The 20,097-nt window shown below is 45.5% G+C and overlaps 1 protein-coding gene across 1 annotated transcript; it reads left to right on the top strand.

Annotated features, from left to right (window-relative positions):
- Nucleotides 1–7,105: 7,105 nt before the first annotated feature.
- Nucleotides 7,106–19,629, top strand: LOC107123210 (chromosome unknown open reading frame, human C11orf49). Its single transcript, XM_015426406.1, has 5 exons — nt 7,106–7,187; nt 9,178–9,373; nt 11,391–11,500; nt 18,423–18,486; nt 19,253–19,629. Exons 1-5 carry the CDS (start codon nt 7,112–7,114, stop codon nt 19,431–19,433), a joined length of 627 nt encoding a protein of 208 aa, XP_015281892.1. The 5' UTR covers nt 7,106–7,111; the 3' UTR covers nt 19,434–19,629.
- Nucleotides 19,630–20,097: the final 468 nt, after the last annotated feature.

A 20,097-nucleotide genomic window follows, 5' to 3' on the forward strand; every position in this document is an offset into this window, starting at 1 on the left:
TTGCGTTTATATTTTCTTTTTTCTTCTTGTGATGCTTGACCACGAAGACACTGTTTGATTGTCTTGTCTACACGGGTGTGCTCCCCAAATGAAAGCAGAAAAGCAGAAAACGTCCGGGATATATCCCTACCTAGAGAATCCTAACCATTACGGAAGCGGCGGCGAACAGTAAGAAGGAACTAAGATTTGCTGTGGCCACTGACAATCCCCAAAACGTGCTTATTAGTGGGAATTAAGGACTGGAGCTACTGCTGTTCCAGACAGCAGCAGGAGGGGAAGGGGGGGGGAGGTTTTGGGGACATAATAAATAAAGCAGAAGCACTTTGACATCTTCAAAGGGTTTTGTTTTAAATAGTGGCTTTTCTCCTGGGGAGTCCTCTTAGCTTTAGTCTTTCTTCTTTGCAATAATTAATTCAAGCTGCTCTGCATGCTTGAATTTGCCTCAGTGAATTGAGCTGGTCAGAGTAGCAGGGAAGGAGGCGTCTCTCTGAGACGGGTCCTGTATCTCTTCCACCTCTGTCTTCACCTAGAGAGCCTCTTCTGTGAGCAGCAGTCACCCAGGGCCTACAAATCCTGAGACGACTATGAGGGAATCATTGCCCTCCCCTTTAAACTGAGGTCCTGCTCAGGAGGGATAGATAGAGGTTGCTGTTTACTCCCTGCATAACCCACCCAAACAGACTGACAAACATTGGGAAGCATTTGCCACAGTTATATTGACAGTGTTTGCCGCGTCTTTTATCTGCTTGCTGTGGTAGGCAGAACGAGTTTGCACCCAATGTTCTTGTTGTGGTTCACGATGGGTGAAGAGAACAAAATGGAACTCCAAGTGCCCTGACAGGGTTTCTTTCTATCCAGGCACATCCGTGAGGGAAATATTTTTATGTGGATGAAAAGGACAATGTGAGTCACCAAAATTAATGCCAGTGACCCAAATAATAAACATTGCCTTAATCGAAGCATATATTTTGCCGTAAAAGCTGGAATACAAAACCAGGAGTAGCTAAGAACCAGCAGAGAGAGAGAGAGAGGTTATTTGACTCTGCAGTACTTATCTGAAGGCTCATCTAAACTATATTTGACTCTGGCTATAGCTCTGTGAAGCGAAGCGGGTTTCAGGCAAGGGTCAATTAGAATGACCCAGGCAGAACACTTGGACCCCAAACCAAGGCATGTGTTTATTCATAGGGAATAAAAGGTATGAATATGTGATTAGAAATCAAAGTGGAACAAATACACAGCTTGCTAGACATTCTGCCTTTTCTGTGTGGATGGTAAGCTGAGGGAATCGTAACCTTCTTTAGGTATAGAGCCCATCTTGTGAGGTAACAAGACAAAAGGTGTCTTTCCTGAATCCTTTGCCAGGACAGGCCAAATTTAGCTTTCATCTTGCTCTGTTAGTTTAATAAATATCAAAGCTGCTTGGAAAAGCAGGATCAATCAACACAGTATGGCCCTTGGCCCTGCTTGCCAGTATTAGCTGTGTTTGTCCAGGGTCAAAACAGCAAATAGGAGGAATTTATTGCTGTAATTTTGCTCTTTTTTATCTTTTATGTAATTCTTTATGTACTTCTTCAGTGTGCCAAACTAAGAGTGGAAATTGTTAGTCATTTGTCCTCTTAGTGTTCCAACGCCTCTCTTAAATAATGGGTCTGCTTTATTACATGTCCTAGTATATCTTGAGCCTTGCCCTGAACGGCCCAGGCTGCCTAAGCTCCTGAGATTTTGGAAGCGAAACCATGTCAATCCTGGTTAATACTTGGATGGGAGACCACCAAGAAAGTCCAGGGTTGCTGCACAGAGACAGGCAAACCATCTCTGTTTGTCTCTTGCCTTGGAAACCCTACAGGGGTTGCCATAAGTCAGCTGTGACTTGATGCCACTTTCCACCACCACCACCAGAAGAGAGTGCAGATTTATTTTCCTCACCCATCATTGTAGCCACAGTCCTTTCTAAACTTGGGTTTCATACAACTTCATAAATGAAGTGATATCATTTAAACAACTAGATCATTTTGGAGGCCGTTGTTATGTGTAAAGGCTACTGGGGGAAAGTGAGAGGGTGTCTTTCTGGTCAGTGGTTATCCTTGTGGGATTCCAAAGGTCATGGTGGAGGACCACCTTCCCATTGCTACCTTTGGGTACTACCTCCATAAGATGATATAAATTTTAGAGCACCATTCCATGAAATCATTCTGTCTCTTGGAGGCAATCCATTTTCCCCTTTGATTTTCATAGTTCTTAGGATACTTCCACAATCCATAAAATCATATAGGCCCAATACATATGGTGGACCATGGGTTTGATTTGAAAGATATAAATTAGCAAACAGAGAACAAATTGTCAGTCCATTTGGGATGTCCCTTTTGTAACTGTGAGTATCCCTTGTTCACCTTTAACATAACTTTTCTCCCAGTCTAAGTTACCTGCTATAGCAAGTGCTTGTGACTGAGCCTTCTGTCCCTTCTTGGTTCCAGGATCGTGCTAATGGATGATGCGATGGACTGCTTGATGTCTTTTTCAGACTTCCTGTTTGCTTTCCAGGTCCAGTTTTACTACTCTGGTGAGCCCACCTCACATTCTCTTGTCTGCTACTACTGAACTACAACAGAAGCAAAAGGTCTGGGTGCAACCTAGGCCAGAAAGTCTTGATACCCTATATGGATCCTCTTGGCAGTATATGAGAGCGAATCCTATTAGCTATAGCTATGTCTGAGGGCCATTTCAAACATGAAAACTGCACATGGCCCAGCATGAGTGAATATCAAATGTATATGTGCTTCATATCATGCACGTGTGTCAGTAAGGTGTGGACAGTTGCCACTTCCCAGCACATCGGAAAGAAATTAAAGAAATGAGTATATGATCAACCTACTTAGTTTTCACATCTTTTTTCTTCCCAGTGGGGGTTTCGATGTAGGAAATGCATGGTGTTTGAAGCAGCCCAGATTTTTTATTTGTGGCAAGCAGAGAATAATTATTTTCTGGGAAGCAGGGAATAATATTTTTCCCTGCAGGTCTCAGCAAAAGTGAGGAGGTAAGTCAGGATTCCAGTATTATTTTTGTAAGTAAGATAAAGACTGAAAGAGGGGCTTTATCACTGATAACAGTGTGGGAAATGCAAATGCCTCCCTTCTGAGAGAGAGAACATCAGCCAAGTAGCTTGTTCTGATTCATTCCTGAAATGGCTCTCTCTGTTGTTGTTGTTGTTGTTGTTGGACCCTTCAGCCCCTCTGAACTATTAAAGAAGCTGGCCCATCCCAAGGCATGTGAAAGAGACAGTCGCTTAGCACCAGGCTACCACTTACCCCACAAACTAGGGTGGGAGTTTGTGTCCTGCATTCTCCAAGAAGCTACTGAAACATTTGGTCAGCATCAATAACTGATCCAGGTCTGGTACCTCTCTGCATATCACACCTAATCCAATTGCACCTGCTGTTGTCATTTGCCTGCTAATGTCATTGGGCATCTGAAATCACTCTGCTTTCCAGTATCTGTATCTGAATAAATGAGCGGTGACTCACGAAAGCTCATACCCTACCACAAATTTGTGTTAGTCTTTAAGGTGCTACTGAACTCTGTCTCTTTTCTACTGCTACAGAGAGACTAACATGGCTACCCATCTTGATCTACTAGCATCAGGCAGTTTCCTAAATTCCTATGTTGGCTCAGCAGCTTTAGCAATACCTCTTAACCCCTCCCCAACTATTAAAAAGAGCTGAGTAGATTCTGGCCATTGTAATAAGAGTCATGACATCTTGCACATTAGCAGTGCCACCTTCCCCCATCTCCTCGCAAAGCATATGCCAGGGAGTTTCCATTTTTCATCCCTGAAACATCATGTGCTGGATTGTCATGCAATGGCTCACATTTGCCTGTTGCGCTCCTCAAGTGATTGAGTTAGGCAGAAAGGTGAAGGCAGAGAGGACAGGAATTCACACAAGAGTGGAAGGGATGAACCATGTTAGTGGGTTGGTTGACAGCAGAACAGGCAACATTCCAACATTTCAATCCCCCCATGGGACATATTTCCAACTTGTAGAGCACTGCTTTTCTACTTGCATTTCCTTAGTTTTCCTCATTAATTGTTTTTGCTAAATGAATGCCCAGAATACACTAACATAGGCTGTGTAACTATGTATTTGTGGTGCAATTTGAAAAGCAGAAGGGAAAGGAAGAGCTGTTGTGCCTCCCCCACTTCCACCACTGCTCAACACCTGCTTTCTGAAGACTCCGTGTCTGTCTGTTTTCCAGCTCTAATACTTGGCCCTAAATTCAGGGCTGTGTCGCTTGTTTGCAGACCGTACGCTGCTCAGATTGGCCTCTCATCCGGCCCATCAGGAGAGGCATGCAGTACTGTTCCACCAGTAGCTCCAGCCGTGCAATTAGTAGGTTGCTGGCCCATTGAGTAATTGCTTCTGAGATACCCATTCTTTGCTTCTCCGGGGCACAGGCACTGGGGATGACTCAATTCAAAACCCCATATTCAAGGTTCTTTCACTCCCTCACAGTGCTTTTAGAATTTGGGGGAGGGGAATGGCAGGTTGTTCCACCAAGGGTCGGGGCCCTGACTCTCCCCAGGCAAAGGGACAGGATGGCATAGAGATGTCACCAGTCCCTTTGCACCCTCCTTTTCTTGACTATCCCCTTCTCCAGAGAGCAGGACTGTACCGGCAAGCAGCTTTCATGCCTCTCCTCTGACGCCTTCCGCAGGTTGTCAGAGGCACAGGTCTGAAGAGGGATGCCGTGGGATGTGCTCTATTGCCTGGGAGATAAAGATACTCCGTCTGCCAGCTTCAAAGCCATCTCTTTGCTGTGGCCACTGACAATCCCCAAAACGTGCTTATTAGTGGGAATTAAGGACTGGAGCTACTGCTGTTCCAGACAGCAGCAGGAGGGGAAGGGGGGGGGAGGTTTTGGGGACATAATAAATAAAGCAGAAGCACTTTGACATCTTCAAAGGGTTTTGTTTTAAATAGTGGCTTTTCTCCTGGGGAGTCCTCTTAGCTTTAGTCTTTCTTCTTTGCAATAATTAATTCAAGCTGCTCTGCATGCTTGAATTTGCCTCAGTGAATTGAGCTGGTCAGAGTAGCAGGGAAGGAGGCGTCTCTCTGAGACGGGTCCTGTATCTCTTCCACCTCTGTCTTCACCTAGAGAGCCTCTTCTGTGAGCAGCAGTCACCCAGGGCCAACAAATCCTGAGACGACTATGAGGGAATCATTGCCCTCCCCTTTAAACTGAGGTCCTGCTCAGGAGGGATAGATAGAGGTTGCTGTTTACTCCCTGCATAACCCACCCAAACAGACTGACAAACATTGGGAAGCATTTGCCACAGTTATATTGACAGTGTTTGCCGCGTCTTTTATCTGCTTGCTATAGTAGGCAAAACGAGTTTGCACCCAGTGTTCTTGTTGTGGTTCGCGATGGGTGAAGAGAACAAAATGGAACTCCAAGTGCCCTGACAGGATTTCTTTCTATCCAGGCACATCCGTGAGGGAAATATTTTTATGTGGATGAAAAGGACAATGTGAGTCACCAAAATTAATGCCAGTGACCCAAATAATAAACATTGCCTTAATCGAAGCATATATTTTGCCGTAAAAGCTGGAATACAAAACCAGGAGTAGCTAAGAACCAGCAGAGAGAGAGAGAGAGGTTATTTGACTCTGCAGTACTTATCTGAAGGCTCATCTAAACTATATTTGACTCTGGCTATAGCTCTGTGAAGCGAAGCGGGTTTCAGGCAAGGGTCAGTTAGAATGACCCAGGCAGAACACTTGGACCCCAAACCAAGGCATGTGTTTATTCATAGGGAATAAAAGGTATGAATATGTGATTAGAAATCAAAGTGGAACAAATACACAGCTTGCTAGACATTCTGCCTTTTCTGTGTGGATGGTAAGCTGAGGGAATCGTAACCTTCTTTAGGTATAGAGCCCATCTTGTGAGGTAACAAGACAAAAGGTGTCTTTCCTGAATCCTTTGCCAGGACAGGCCAAATTTAGCTTTCATCTTGCTCTGTTAGTTTAATAAATATCAAAGCTGCTTGGAAAAGCAGCATCAATCAACACAGTATGGCCCTTGGCCCTGCTTGCCAGTATTAGCTGTGTTTGTCCAGGGTCAAAACAGCAAATAGGAGGAATTTATTGCTGTAATTTTGCTCTTTTTTATCTTTTATGTAATTCTTTATGTACTTCTTCAGTGTGCCAAACTAAGAGTGGAAATTGTTAGTCATTTGTCCTCTTAGTGTTCCAACGCCTCTCTTAAATAATGGGTCTGCTTTATTACATGTCCTAGTATATCTTGAGCCTTGCCCTGAACGGCCCAGGCTGCCTAAGCTCCTGAGATTTTGGAAGCGAAACCATGTCAATCCTGGTTAATACTTGGATGGGAGACCACCAAGAAAGTCCAGGGTTGCTGCACAGAGACAGGCAAACCATCTCTGTTTGTCTCTTGCCTTGGAAACCCTACAGGGGTTGCCATAAGTCAGCTGTGACTTGATGCCACTTTCCACCACCACCACCAGAAGAGAGTGCAGATTTATTTTCCTCACCCATCATTGTAGCCACAGTCCTTTCTAAACTTGGGTTTCATACAACTTCATAAATGAAGTGATATCATTTAAACAACTAGATCATTTTGGAGGCCGTTGTTATGTGTAAAGGCTACTGGGGGAAAGTGAGAGGGTGTCTTTCTGGTCAGTGGTTATCCTTGTGGGATTCCAAAGGTCATGGTGGAGGACCACCTTCCCATTGCTACCTTTGGGTACTACCTCCATAAGATGATATAAATTTTAGAGCACCATTCCATGAAATCATTCTGTCTCTTGGAGGCAATCCATTTTCCCCTTTGATTTTCATAGTTCTTAGGATACTTCCACAATCCATAAAATCATATAGGCCCAATACATATGGTGGACCATGGGTTTGATTTGAAAGATATAAATTAGCAAACAGAGAACAAATTGTCAGTCCATTTGGGATGTCCCTTTTGTAACTGTGAGTATCCCTTGTTCACCTTTAACATAACTTTTCTCCCAGTCTAAGTTACCTGCTATAGCAAGTGCTTGTGACTGAGCCTTCTGTCCCTTCTTGGTTCCAGGATCGTGCTAATGGATGATGCGATGGACTGCTTGATGTCTTTTTCAGACTTCCTGTTTGCTTTCCAGGTCCAGTTTTACTACTCTGGTGAGCCCACCTCACATTCTCTTGTCTGCTACTACTGAACTACAACAGAAGCAAAAGGTCTGGGTGCAACCTAGGCCAGAAAGTCTTGATACCCTATATGGATCCTCTTGGCAGTATATGAGAGCGAATCCTATTAGCTATAGCTATGTCTGAGGGCCATTTCAAACATGAAAACTGCACATGGCCCAGCATGAGTGAATATCAAATGTATATGTGCTTCATATCATGCACGTGTGTCAGTAAGGTGTGGACAGTTGCCACTTCCCAGCACATCGGAAAGAAATTAAAGAAATGAGTATATGATCAACCTACTTAGTTTTCACATCTTTTTTCTTCCCAGTGGGGGTTTCGATGTAGGAAATGCATGGTGTTTGAAGCAGCCCAGATTTTTTATTTGTGGCAAGCAGAGAATAATTATTTTCTGGGAAGCAGGGAATAATATTTTTCCCTGCAGGTCTCAGCAAAAGTGAGGAGGTAAGTCAGGATTCCAGTATTATTTTTGTAAGTAAGATAAAGACTGAAAGAGGGGCTTTATCACTGATAACAGTGTGGGAAATGCAAATGCCTCCCTTCTGAGAGAGAGAACATCAGCCAAGTAGCTTGTTCTGATTCATTCCTGAAATGGCTCTCTCTGTTGTTGTTGTTGTTGTTGTTTTCTGAATGGAACCCAACAGCATTAACAAGATAATAATCCCCTTTGCAGGTCTCATTTCCCTTCACAATCTTGCCATCTATGTGAATGGTTTAGAGTGCTGTTCCTGAGGGCAAGCAGGCAGACAGACAACCAGGGTCATATGAAAATCTCCATTGAACCATGGAACCTCAGAATAACGTTAAATGATCACTAACCCCTAGCATGCATATAATCACGCAGTTTTTCCTGTGTGCATAGAATCCTGCAGGCACATACTACAGTACATCATGTCCATTCTCATCCACACCCAGCATCTTTCGTAGGCTAGCCCACCAGCCCACATTGCACACAAACCACTCAGAAAGGAATCTGCCTCTATCGGTAAATGGCTGACCAGGTCCATAAACAAACTGGTTTAAATTTAGGCTTTGAGAGTAAACAGCAAGGAAGGGTCTAGAGCCTGGAGGGAGAGTGCTGTTGGCCAACATCTCCCATGAGTTTTGCCTTCAGGCCCCATGTTGTGTTTACTTTGGAGTTGTAGTGAGGCATGCTGGGCTGTAAACTGGAGCCTGCCTAACCCGGCTCCCTTGGCTCCTTCAACAGTTCAAACAGCCTGCCTGTAATTTGGATAGTGTTTATTTCTGTGAAAGGGGGAGGCTTTCACAGCAAAGAAACTCGGCCGATTGGGTGGCTTCCACTTTCACTCCACTGTGCAGAATCAAAGTTGGAAGGGACCAAGAGCCATCTGATTAATCCCCTGCCCAAAGAACAAGGTCAGCCCCCTCCTCAAACACTAGATGACAGGGCTCCAACCGATAGCTCATGAACTACCAGTAACTTGTTTGCTGCTGCAGAGCTGCGAAAATGTCTGCTTTAGGCTTTTAATTATTTAATTATTATTATTTCATGGGATTTTACTCTGTGCTGCTTCATTTTTGGTGCTCCTCCTAGTCTGTGTTCTGCTTTTTGGACATAATAAGACTTGCTAACATCCCGGGGATGGAGAGTAGCTTGGGATATTTTTCATTACTCAGAAGTAGCTCTTGTTGAAGAAAAGGTTGACAACTCCTTGCAGTAGACACTCAGAGGCCAGTCTTTGTGATCCTGCCATGACTTCCCTCTTGAAGAAGTTCATTAGTAGATCATGGGAACACTGAGGAATTAGGGGAGCACCTCCTCACAAAGCAATGCAAGTAAAATCAGGTCCCTTACATATGCTGCCAGCAGTCAGGGGATTGCTGTGTTGTTGCCATCCATCCTCCTGAAAGTCTTGGAGACATGACATCAGTTCCCAGTGTTGCCTTCAGCTGACTAATGTTGAACTACAATTTCTATGCCATCACACCATTTTTACAGAGTTCCTTGAAAGTGTGGCTGCCATCTATCAAGATCTCCTGACTGGCAAAAGTCCGAACACTGTCATTGTGCCCACATCATCTTCTGGGCAGCATCGTCCACGCCAAACTCTAAGTGACTGCAGCCCACTTGATGGGGTGGATGCATCCGCGTTTTATCAGTGCCTTGAGTCTCTGTGTGACAGGTCCAAATACAGGTAAGACCTGGGACTCGTGGGCTTATTCAGATTAAAGTGTGGTTCATCTGCTGCTGCCTTGGAAGATAGGTGGTGGGGGTTACCCAAATGTTCGGTCACATGAATAACTCAGATGGGGAAATACTAAGTAGGTAGCTACACAGTTCCTTAGTAAAATCAAAAGAACAATAGCCACATACTACCTTTTATTAAAACCAACCAAAGTAATGCAACACAGTGTCCAAGTTTTCAACTTCTCCATAACTCTCTGTCTGGATGCTGACACAGAAGCGTTAGGATAATGACCTAAGAGTGCTGAAGAGAAACTAGTTTATTCACCTAAGCATGAATGTGATAGGGCCACAGGCCTGACCCCATGCTGTTCTTTTGCTTTCTGAAAATGGCACAGGCAAGTTTTGATTTGCATGCCAAAAAAATGGTGGCCCAGCTGCTGTATGCAGCAAGGATTTATTCTTGGGCTATCACAATTCTGCCTCAGTTTTCTCATTGCAGCAGCAAGCTTAGATCCTTAGAGATTATTTATTTATTTAAAATATTTATTAGCCACCTTTTTACCTTGTGGCACTCAAGGCGGCTTGCATGTGTGTTAAGTGCTGTCAGGTTGTTTCCAACTTATGGCAACCCTATGAATTAATATTCTTCAAAACATCCTGTTAACAGTCTTCCTCAGGTCTTGCAAATCTCAAATTGTTAATGTTCCTTCCACCAATTTTCACTCCACCTTCATTTAAATCTAGTCAAGCTTTCCCTGTATTCTGCATATAGATTGAAGAGGTAAGGAGAAAAATATATATCCTTGTCTGATACCTTTGCCAGTTGGAAACCATTCTGTTTCTCCGTATTGTGTCTTAACAGTAGCCTCTTGTCCAGAATACAGGCTTCGCATTAAAACAATCAGATGCTGTGAAACACCCATTTCTTTTAAAACCAACCAAGCTTTTAATGATCCACACCACAGTTCTCTCTAAGCTGCATTATGGGACACTAGTGTACAACATCTCAGAGGCTGGCTCAGAGGATTTGTGCTCTGCTCACAACAAAGCTTCCATAGGAAACAATGAGGATGGGGGCATGTCCTTCTGGGGCTCATAGAATTGGACTCCCTTGTCCAATCTTTTAGAAACATGGAAGTGTTGTTGAGGAGAGGCACCAGCAGCTATGCTGCAAATTTGGTACCTCTACCTCAACAAACAGCCCTTCCAGAGCCCCAGATTTCCCCAGATCAATTCTCCATTTTAGTCTATAGAGCCCATTGACTATAATGGTCCCCATAGGCTATAATGGAGCAGGAAAAATAGTTTTTTTTCCACACCCCTATTATGCTTTTCAGTATGATTTGTAAGATGCCTTGAGTCACAGTAAAAGTGGGATATAAATATTTGAATAAATAAGTAGTTTGGGCAGGTTGATAACATTTAAGCAACTTCCTGTTTGTTAGGTTAGGCAGGGTTCTGACACTGGAAGGGGGGGTAGACCCATTCTCTGGAGGCCAGGTCTACCCCCATAGATGACAGTATTTTCTGTAATGAAGTTTGTCTTGATTCTGTTTTCTCTTATAATATTTAAATTATTGTTAAAATATAGTTTAAATATTGTTTTTACAAGGTTATGTAAATAATCTTCTAAGAAACTAATTTATACAATAGTCAAGTGTAGACTTGCTCACAACTTAAATGCCACTAGCTTTTTTTGCTTACAAGGTAGACTTTTTGCTCACAACACTGTGGAGCTTAGAGGGAACATTGATTACAGTCAAAAGCTTTGCTGTAATCTATGCTGCAGTCCAAATTGCCTCTCCATGCCTCTTCTGGGGGACAGGGAACACACAGGAAAAGCATAAGGGTATGAGCAAAAGAGATGCTATATAACTTAGTTCTCATTGCATAATTTAGGAAGACAAGTGCAGGTGACAAAGCTGGAACTGCTTCAGGCAGGACCTTTCATATGGGGCTAAAAGATGATGATATGCTGACCGTTGTGATGTTTTGTTTTTCCTACATTCTGCTTGTTTCCCTAGCTGCCCTCCATCTGCAATTGTCAAGGAAGTTCTGAGCAGTGTACAGAGACTGACCTTCTACGGGTTTCTGATGGCTCTTACAAAGCATCATGGGATCAACGGAGCCCTTGGTAAAGAAACCGATCTTGTGGTTTGACATAACTCAGGGAAGCAGTGACCCTTGAGGAGCATGCCTTGGTCCAGGCCACAAAGCCCCACAAGAGGGCTTTTCTATGCAGGCAGTAAATAGGGTAGCACTGTACTAAATGATTCACAAAGTAACTTGGATCAGTTATTAGGGACTGTAGTTTATACTACTGTCTATAGCTTGCTGAAAATAGGATCCTACTATGTAATTTTTCCATCGTTTAGTGTGTCATGTTAATACTTATGCTTTGCTTCAGTTCTGTTTTTAGACTTCTGGTTGGTTCTACAACCCCAGTCTTAGTGCATTGTTTATTGAATATCCCATCCTGTCAATTGTATTGACTCACTCAGTGTAATCCACCTTGAATCCAAGTGATAAATGACATTATTTTTTTCAAATTCAAGTTAGCCTTTATTGGCATAAATTGTCAATACAGATTATACAATTTAAGAGCAAAATAAAAACTTGACCCACAGGTACATCTATGAAAGAATTATGTCTCTAGGATCCTTTGGCACTGCTTTAGAGCAGAGTAGAGAAACTTGGCCACGTTATTTTTTTTTAAAGGTAGAGGTTACAGCAGAGGCAGAAAGGTACCTTCAGAGCAAAGAACTTTACATGATTCAATCAAGAGCTACCACCTTCTGCAGCAAAACACACACAAAATATAAAAAAATGCCAGAAATCAACTTGGAGCCAGTGGAGTGTTTTGGCAGGTGAAACGATTGCTGCCAGTTGAGTACAACTTTCTGCTCCTGCTTCAGCCCCAAACACTCCCTGAAATGCTGCACCTGAGGGCAGGAGCAGCATTTCAGGGGCTGTTTTTGGCCGCAGCAGGAGGAAAGAGGCGAGAAAGTTGCACTCTGTGGGTAGAAATCCTTCTGTCTGTAGAAACTCTCCAGTGGATTAAAGCTGTTGTCTTAAGTCCTTCTAGGTTCTTAAAACTGCATCACATATTATGGCCTGAATTCATGTCAGAGGCTGCCAGGCCTGGATTTCCCCCTCCCCTCCAGTGGCAAAAGGGCAGTGCTGAAGCCTGGAGGACTTCTTTCCAGCTGTGCAAAAGCCTCCCGATCCTCATGGCTGACTTTCTAAGGCTCACAGGTGGCTTTTGGGGAAAGGGGCAAATGGTAACAATCCACTTCTGCCAGCTGCTTATGCTAGCACGGCGTAGAAATCAGCCCTTTTAAGATGTAGACCTTTGATATTTGAAGAGTAAGCCTAAAACACACGAACTTGCCAAAGAGGAGCTGGGAAGCGCCCTCTCATCTAAGTATGCTCATCAGGGATCGGTGACTGGCTGCAGATCTCTTTTGATGAACAACTCTGCAAAACGAGTGTCATGGCGCCTAACTCTCTAGCTTTTCCTGCCTAGTTCTTCCAAATTACATTGTTGGCCTAACAATTGTAGCTCACTGGTCAGGGAGCAATCCTGGAGGTATTTTTGTCACCTTCTGGGCATGGAGCAGCGGTCACTGCGGGTGTGGAGGGGGAGGTATTTGTGAATTTCCTATATTGTGCAGGGGTTGGACTAGGTGACCCTGGAGATCCCTTCCAGCTCTTATGATTCTATGATGATGGAATGAGAGGATTAATCTGGTTCCATCTTTTTGTGCATGGTGCTAATGGGCCAACTCCCAGGATGTCTCCACAAAGCCTCCTCCCCCACCCCTAGTCCTTGTAGGTGTTTTGTACTTTGTAAAAGTTTTCCTTCAAAAACCAAACCCATACGCCCAAGCCAGCATTCAATTTTTTGCTGCATATCTGCATTTCACTTGTGACATGGGGATCATGCTATGCCTGAGGAACATGCCTTGAGCTCTCTCTGCCTATCACGTCTGTCTGTACCTGAAAAATACCTAAGTGTTGAGGATTTGGACTGCCTTTTCTCTTTCATCTTGGGTGCTGAGGTGTAACCAGTACGGTGTTTGTTCTGTGATCCCATGATCACAAACGCAGAGCTTGATCAGGAGCACTTTTCAGCAACCTGGCTTTCTTTTTTCCCCTCCTCCTCTAAAAAAATATCTAAATTGTAAAGGTAGGCTTGAAAGTGTGCGACAGGAGTCCCTGCCCTGGGTGCCGTGGCACCCGCTGACACCTTCCCTGGCACCCGGCCCATGTTTTTAGAAAGTGGGTGGGGCCAGGTGAGGCTCTTGCCCAGCGGGGCTTCTGACTGGCCCCTGGAGATTTCTAAAAGTGTTGCTTTGGGAGCAGCTGCCACCACAGCACAAGGATCTTCACTGTGTGACTGGAGGTAACCTGGGGCGACCGTTATGTAGCTGGTCCCACCTCCTCCAGCAGCCATCTTCTGGCCGCACCCACCACACTGTCAGAACTCCAAAGGTGCCCACAGGCTCCAAAAGGTTGGGGACCTCCTGGTATTTAGTGACAGATCTAGATCAGGATCTCTGTTGGGGTGGGGCTTTTGTATCCTTCATGTTGTCATCCTTCTCTCTGACTACTAGAAACAGAATCAGTTGTGCAGAATAAGTAAACAAACACACATTTCTTAATTTACATAGGTCACGGAATCCAGCTTTGCTTGGAAGTCCACTTTAATTTGTAGTTTCTAAAGGATATAACAGAATGCCATGGGAAGCAATTCTGTCTTTCTAGAAGATCTCGGTCTCATTTCAGGAAGGCTTCAAACATGCTCTCAAGGTGCATTTTCCCTGAAACCATCATACTTACCAAGATACGTTTGGAAGGAACATTTCCAGCTGTTTCCAGCGCCACTCCAAACAGTTATGCACCACTGAAAGTAGTGTGTGGAATTATTATTTCAGTGGCATATTATTGGAAATTGCTGCAGGTGCCATATTTGGATGTGGATTTGAATGCGTCGTACTTACATGGTCTTCCGACACTGCAGGCTCCCCTCAAGTCCCTGCTTGTTCTGTGGCTGGAAAGTCACCTGTCCCTGCCTGAGCTGGCGGCTGCTGCTGCTGCTGCTGTACACAGGGCTTTGCCATAGCACAGACCAGCATTCCCCTTGCCGTGCCCCAGTCCCCGCTGACTGTTTGGGCTGCTAATGCTCTCCTGGTGCAGGGCTGTTTACCCAGCAGCGCAGGGATTATATATCAAAGGGACATGAATACAAGCTTGCAATCCCCTCTGCAAACAGGCTTAGAGAGGAGTGCATTCACTGGGGAAGATGATGCCTGGATTGCACCCAGCCGGGCTTTCTTCCTGGCTCTACACAATCCACTTCCAGCAAGGTGCAAAGAAAGCAGATGGGCTGAGAGAGCCCTGCCCACAGTCTCCATTGTGCCATGTACAAAGTGCATGGGTTTTCCCTTCCATTAAGGAAGTCCTGTCCCCTGGCCTCCTGCCAGCCTCCTGCTGAGGCCTCTTACAGGGAGGGGCAGCAGCCGCAAGTCTAACAGGTGCTATCATCTTGGCAAGGAAAGCAGGATTCTTATCCTGGTGTCTTTTCATCTTCTGTGCACACAGGATGATTTGAATAGGCTTTGGTCTGCAGGGGATCACAGGCTCCCCGAAGCCCTGCGGCGAGGGCAGTCCCGGGCGAGAGCTTCAGAGAAGGAAAGAGCTCTCTGTCAGGGGCCCACGCTCCTTCTAGTCTTGCAGGGGCCTTGAAAGGGCAGTAGCAGCAGCCCTGCTTTAAAGAGAGCCGGGGATTAGAACACAGCTGATGAGTTTGTCAGGCGGTTTGCAACGCCCAGCCTAACTCCTGTGTCAATATTGATTCACCAATCCTCTAAGTGTTGTTTACCAACTCTCCCAAGAGATTGGAGCACCCCAGAGACCTTTCTGTAAATGTAGAAACAAGCCCAGTCTTTGGCTGAGTTCATCTAATTGAGGCCATGGAAGGCTGGCAGTAGATAAAAGCACTTTTCAGTGCTCTAGGCTTCCATGGCATCATGCTGGGGGCACTGGAATACCTGGCTTCTTTGGTGGTGGTGGGGGGGGAGGAAATAACAGATGCTGGACTGCTTTATGGTGGTGGAATGCCTCAACTGTGAATCATGCACCTCCAGGTTCCACACAAGTTCAAAACCTTTGCTCAAGCCCCTTTCTCTTAACTACTAGGGGAAACACACACATTATATTGTCCAGGGCCTAACCCAACATGTTATTGCAAGGATAAATATGGCTGCAACATTATATGATAAAATCCCAGCAATCCACTTCTTTACTGCACTGCCATCTTGGGAGACAGGAATGTGGTGCACTGCTGTAGGGAGGAAGGGTGCTTGACAGGGCCAGAGCTGGGTGGGGGTGGTGCCCCTTCCAGAGTCTGCAATGCCTCCACCCCAGGAGGACGCCAGACCCACTCCCCCCTGTGGGCAGCCACAGCGGCCTCATCGGCTCTTCCTGCCGCTCCCTGACTTCCAGCCAGAGCCCCTCCTGCCCACTGTCTGAGCTCAGAGAGGAGGCAGAGGCCAGCAGCGGCAGCCGTAACCGCAGCTCATGGCTCCTCGAGTTGGTGGCTGGGAAGAGAGCGTGTGTGGGGCTAGCCGCTGCCGAGTCCCCCCCCCCGGTGAAGCGATGGCTGGGCTTTGCTGCAGCGGCTTCTCTCCTGGGTTGCTGGAAGAGCGCTAGGACCCAGTGTCTCCCACGGTGCAGGGGGAGGGATGCATGAGACAGGGGAGGCCCTTTGGATCGATTCGCAGCAGAGTTTTGTGGCTTAAGGGGGTTTGTGCGGGGGAGGGGGGGCTAGGAGAGCGCTTGATCCATGCCAGGGAGCCAGGTCTTCTCTTTTTTATGACATCAGACATGACGTCATGCCCCCCCCCCCCAGTGCCTGCCACTGAAAATCATCTAGCTACGGGGCTGGTGCTTGATCCTTTCCTCCCGAGGTGTTTTCCTTGTGCAAAGTTGCAGGTGTCTGTTTGCCCACAAACCTATCTCTGGAACCTGTTGGTGAGAAAGTGTTTATGAGTCAGGAAAAGAAGTGAGGGATAAGGTTAAGCCCATTCTTCTTTCACTGCTTCTCTCTGCTCCATCATGTCTCCTGCTAATGTGCTCAGCAACAAAAGTAGCCTAGCAGGACTTCATTGCACATGACACATATTCAAGGTCTTGGCAGTGGGAACTGGCCATCACAAACCCTCGGACAATCATAGGCAGGGGGACAAAGAGACCCAGGGGGCAGTATGAGGCACTGGCAGGCAAACAGCCGTAGCCCACTGGGACCTGGAGGCTCACCGAGGACCATGGGCCGCGGGCGGGGGGGAGATGATGGGTTTCGCTAAGTCACTTGTGAGAATATGGGGAAGGCTTGGTTGATAAGGAAGGCTAAGAATGCTCCTCTGAGAGAGAGGACGAAAGAGACTTCACCACCCTCCCTAGGCGGGCACCAAAGTGCCTAATGCTTTTTAGAGCTCCGAACCAATGGAGCAGGAGGGTCAGGGTTTTGCTCAGAGGGGACAGCCACCACCTTTTGGTCACAGTTGAGGTATTGTCCTAGAACAATCTGAGTTGGCCACTCTTGCCTATCAGAGGCCAAGACGTGATTTTTTTAAAAAAAAAAAACAAACCCATGGTCCAGATGGAACATCCACCAGGATTGCCTTTAAAGACCAGACATGCAGGGCTGCTTTAAACAATACAGAATTCCTACATGTAGACGATTATTCCACAGCGGAGGAAGGAGCTGTGAAGTTGCAGCTGCCAAGAGATTAACAGAGGTGGTTTGCCGTTGCCTGGCTCAGTGTAGCTGCCCTGGATTCCTTCGTAGTCTCCCGTGCAAGTACTGACCAGGGCCAGCCCTGCTTAGCTTCTAAGACCTGATGAGACTGGGGTAGCCTGGGGCATCCAGGTCTACATACATGTAAATTTGCTAGTGAACATGCAGTGATTTACCCACATGCCCGAGCATCACGTGAGATTTGGGCTAACTCCTACAGGGAAGTAATTTTTGTGCAAGAATCCAATAATATAAAAACAGCACTCAGGTGACAGCAGCTACAGGTACCCCTTTGCTGCAACAGATAAACAGCATGCATCACCTAAGCAGGAAAACCTGTTAACACAACCGAATATACAGCGTGGGACAGAAGACACAAGAATCTTTTTCTTGTTGTAGGAAAAAATGCTGTCACTGAGCTGAGCAGCTGCTGCTCCCTGGATTAGATAGCACAGTGCTGGCCATCTGTTTGATGTAGCTCCTAATGGGAAAAGAGCTACAAGGAAAGCCCCCGTTCTTGCATGCAGAGTTTCAGACAGATTTCTACAGAGCACCATATTGCACATGCGTCCTATTCTAGAAAGGAGATTTGCACACACAAGCCAAATTCTGCAATTGTAAAAAGTGACCTATTCCTTTTCACTGCCATTAAGATCTGTGCACTCCACCTTACATAGCATGTGCAACAGAGGTATGTACCCAATACCCGGGTTTTGAATATCCAAAACTATTTGCAGACAGGATCTCTTGCTATGGTTGCTGAGCCTGGCCCCTACAGAAGCCTCCCACAGTAACTAAGCTTGTTGAGGGGGAAAGGTCCTTAGTCAGCCTGTGTTAATGAGTACCCGCAAAAAAAAAATTCTGAAGATGTGGCCAGGCATCACTTGGCTACAATGCTGTCAAAAGAATACACTGTGCAAAGAGAACTACTTTTTCAGCATGTGCTTGACTGCTGCAAAGATCTGCACTGCCATTTGTACGTTCTCTCGTAGAAATAAATGAACAGGAGCCCAAAGGGACTTTAAAAGAGGAAGAATTTATTCCATGATAGGCTTTCATAAATTGGGAGTTCCATTTCTAATGCACAAAAGCTTATGCTGGAATAAGCGCTCTGGAGTGCCACTGGACTTCCATTTTGTTTTGCTGCCACATAAGCTTCCTCTAGCACAGAGATGTCAATTTATTACCATGTATGGATGATCTTCATGCACAGACATCAGTCTAACTCATCCTCTGTTGCTGTTGTCCATTGCAGGTGCTCTTCCAGATAAAGCAGAGCTCCTGCTTGACCCACTTATGGATCAAGAACTAGAGAAACTGTAAGTTTAATTAATAACAGTGAGAGATCTGAATTAGGACAGCAATACCTCTTCTTGTATGTGTCCCCAAAACAATTGTGCAGGTTATCTCTTTGCAGTTACTGTGGGTGGTAAAAGCAGCAAAGACAGAGCTTATTTACACTACGATATGGGCAGTAATAGTGTTCCGTGTGCCTTGGTGTTTAGTCATGCTGGCCACATGGCCACGGAAACGTCTTTGGACAGCGCTGGCTCTTTGGCTTGGAAACGGAGATGAACACCGCCCCCTAGAGTCAGATTCGACTGGCTTTCAAGCAAGGGAAACCTTTGCCCTTACTATAGGCAATAAGGCAATTCTCCCCCCCAAGAGAGAGAGAGAGAGAGAGAGAGAGAGACTGACTTTGTGGCCAAGGAAGAAAGTTCAAATAACTGTCCCTCATCCCCACTAATTTATATGGAGCAGAGTTTTCTGGGAGAAGCCTCAGTGAGCAGGAGCTGGGAAAAGGAAAGAGTAGCAATTGTAGCCCCTGGGACAGTGGTGGCCAGAGCCTATTGGTGGTTCCCTACTTACACCACAGCAATGTGCAGAGCAGGTGTCAAAGAAAGCTCTTTGATTATTACTAGATGATAAGCTGAAAGTAATACAGCCAAGGACTATCTGCCCTTTCCAGAAGTTGAGCTAGAGGGGGGAAATCTGGTCACAAAATTGCTTTCACTTACTTGTTCATGGGAAGCAGGGGCTTTCTGCTATTAAGCTAGGCCACCTACATTCTTTCCTCTTTTTCAGCACAGCCCAAGTCTCGGGGCTGTCCATTTCCAGTTCTTCCATCTCCAGTGGGGATCCTGCAAATTTGCCTTCCCGCCAGTCTCCTAGGATCAGTTCCCCGTGGAGGCCTCTCTACTACCGCCGGAAAATGGACACGGAGAGTGATGGCTCCACAGAAGAGACAGATTCTTCTGAGAATTAACAGAAGGCAGAAGCACCAGCTCATGTCCATAGTCTTATAACTGAAGGCAGTGGGAAGAATCAGCACTTTTTGCACTTCTGGGCCATTCCTGTGCCTAATTGCCTTCTTATGACATCCACAGTACAGTGCATGCATATCTTACGTATCTTCCTGTTAGCAGTGCTGAACCACCCCTGTTCTAACCATTCCGCTCCCGTTCTGGAGAGGCAAGGAGAGAGGTGGGACTCTTTTGCAAGGGTATACTGTCCTCTAGTGGCAAGCAAGGCAAATAAGCAGCACAGAGATACCCTTTTGAAGGAAGACCACATGCTTCATGGAACATTATTTTCATCCTCAGCAAGTGGTAAAGATTTATAGAATATTAAACTTGCAAACTGATGGCACTTTGACCCCCCCCCCAAGCTTGTTTTACTTTGTACCGGAAAGCTGTATGTGTTTCCTACATGGATATCCTAATTTCCTCCAAAACTCAAGTGTGAAGTAGAAGCTGTGCCATGGCATTAGTAAGTTGTCTAGTTAAGAAATTATATACACTTCATGGTCAAAGTGGAAAGACTCTTTTTCAGCTGTTTGTACTGGCCCCACCTTAGAAGATAAACCATTACCTACTGTAACTGTGAAACTTAACATGTCCAGTGATCATAATGTAGCAAATCGAGTCTGT

The sequence above is a fragment of the Gekko japonicus genome, unplaced genomic scaffold, assembly GCF_001447785.1.
Source record: "Gekko japonicus isolate JY-2015 unplaced genomic scaffold, Gekko_japonicus_V1.1 scaffold835, whole genome shotgun sequence".
Lineage (NCBI taxonomy): Eukaryota > Metazoa > Chordata > Lepidosauria > Squamata > Gekkonidae > Gekko > Gekko japonicus.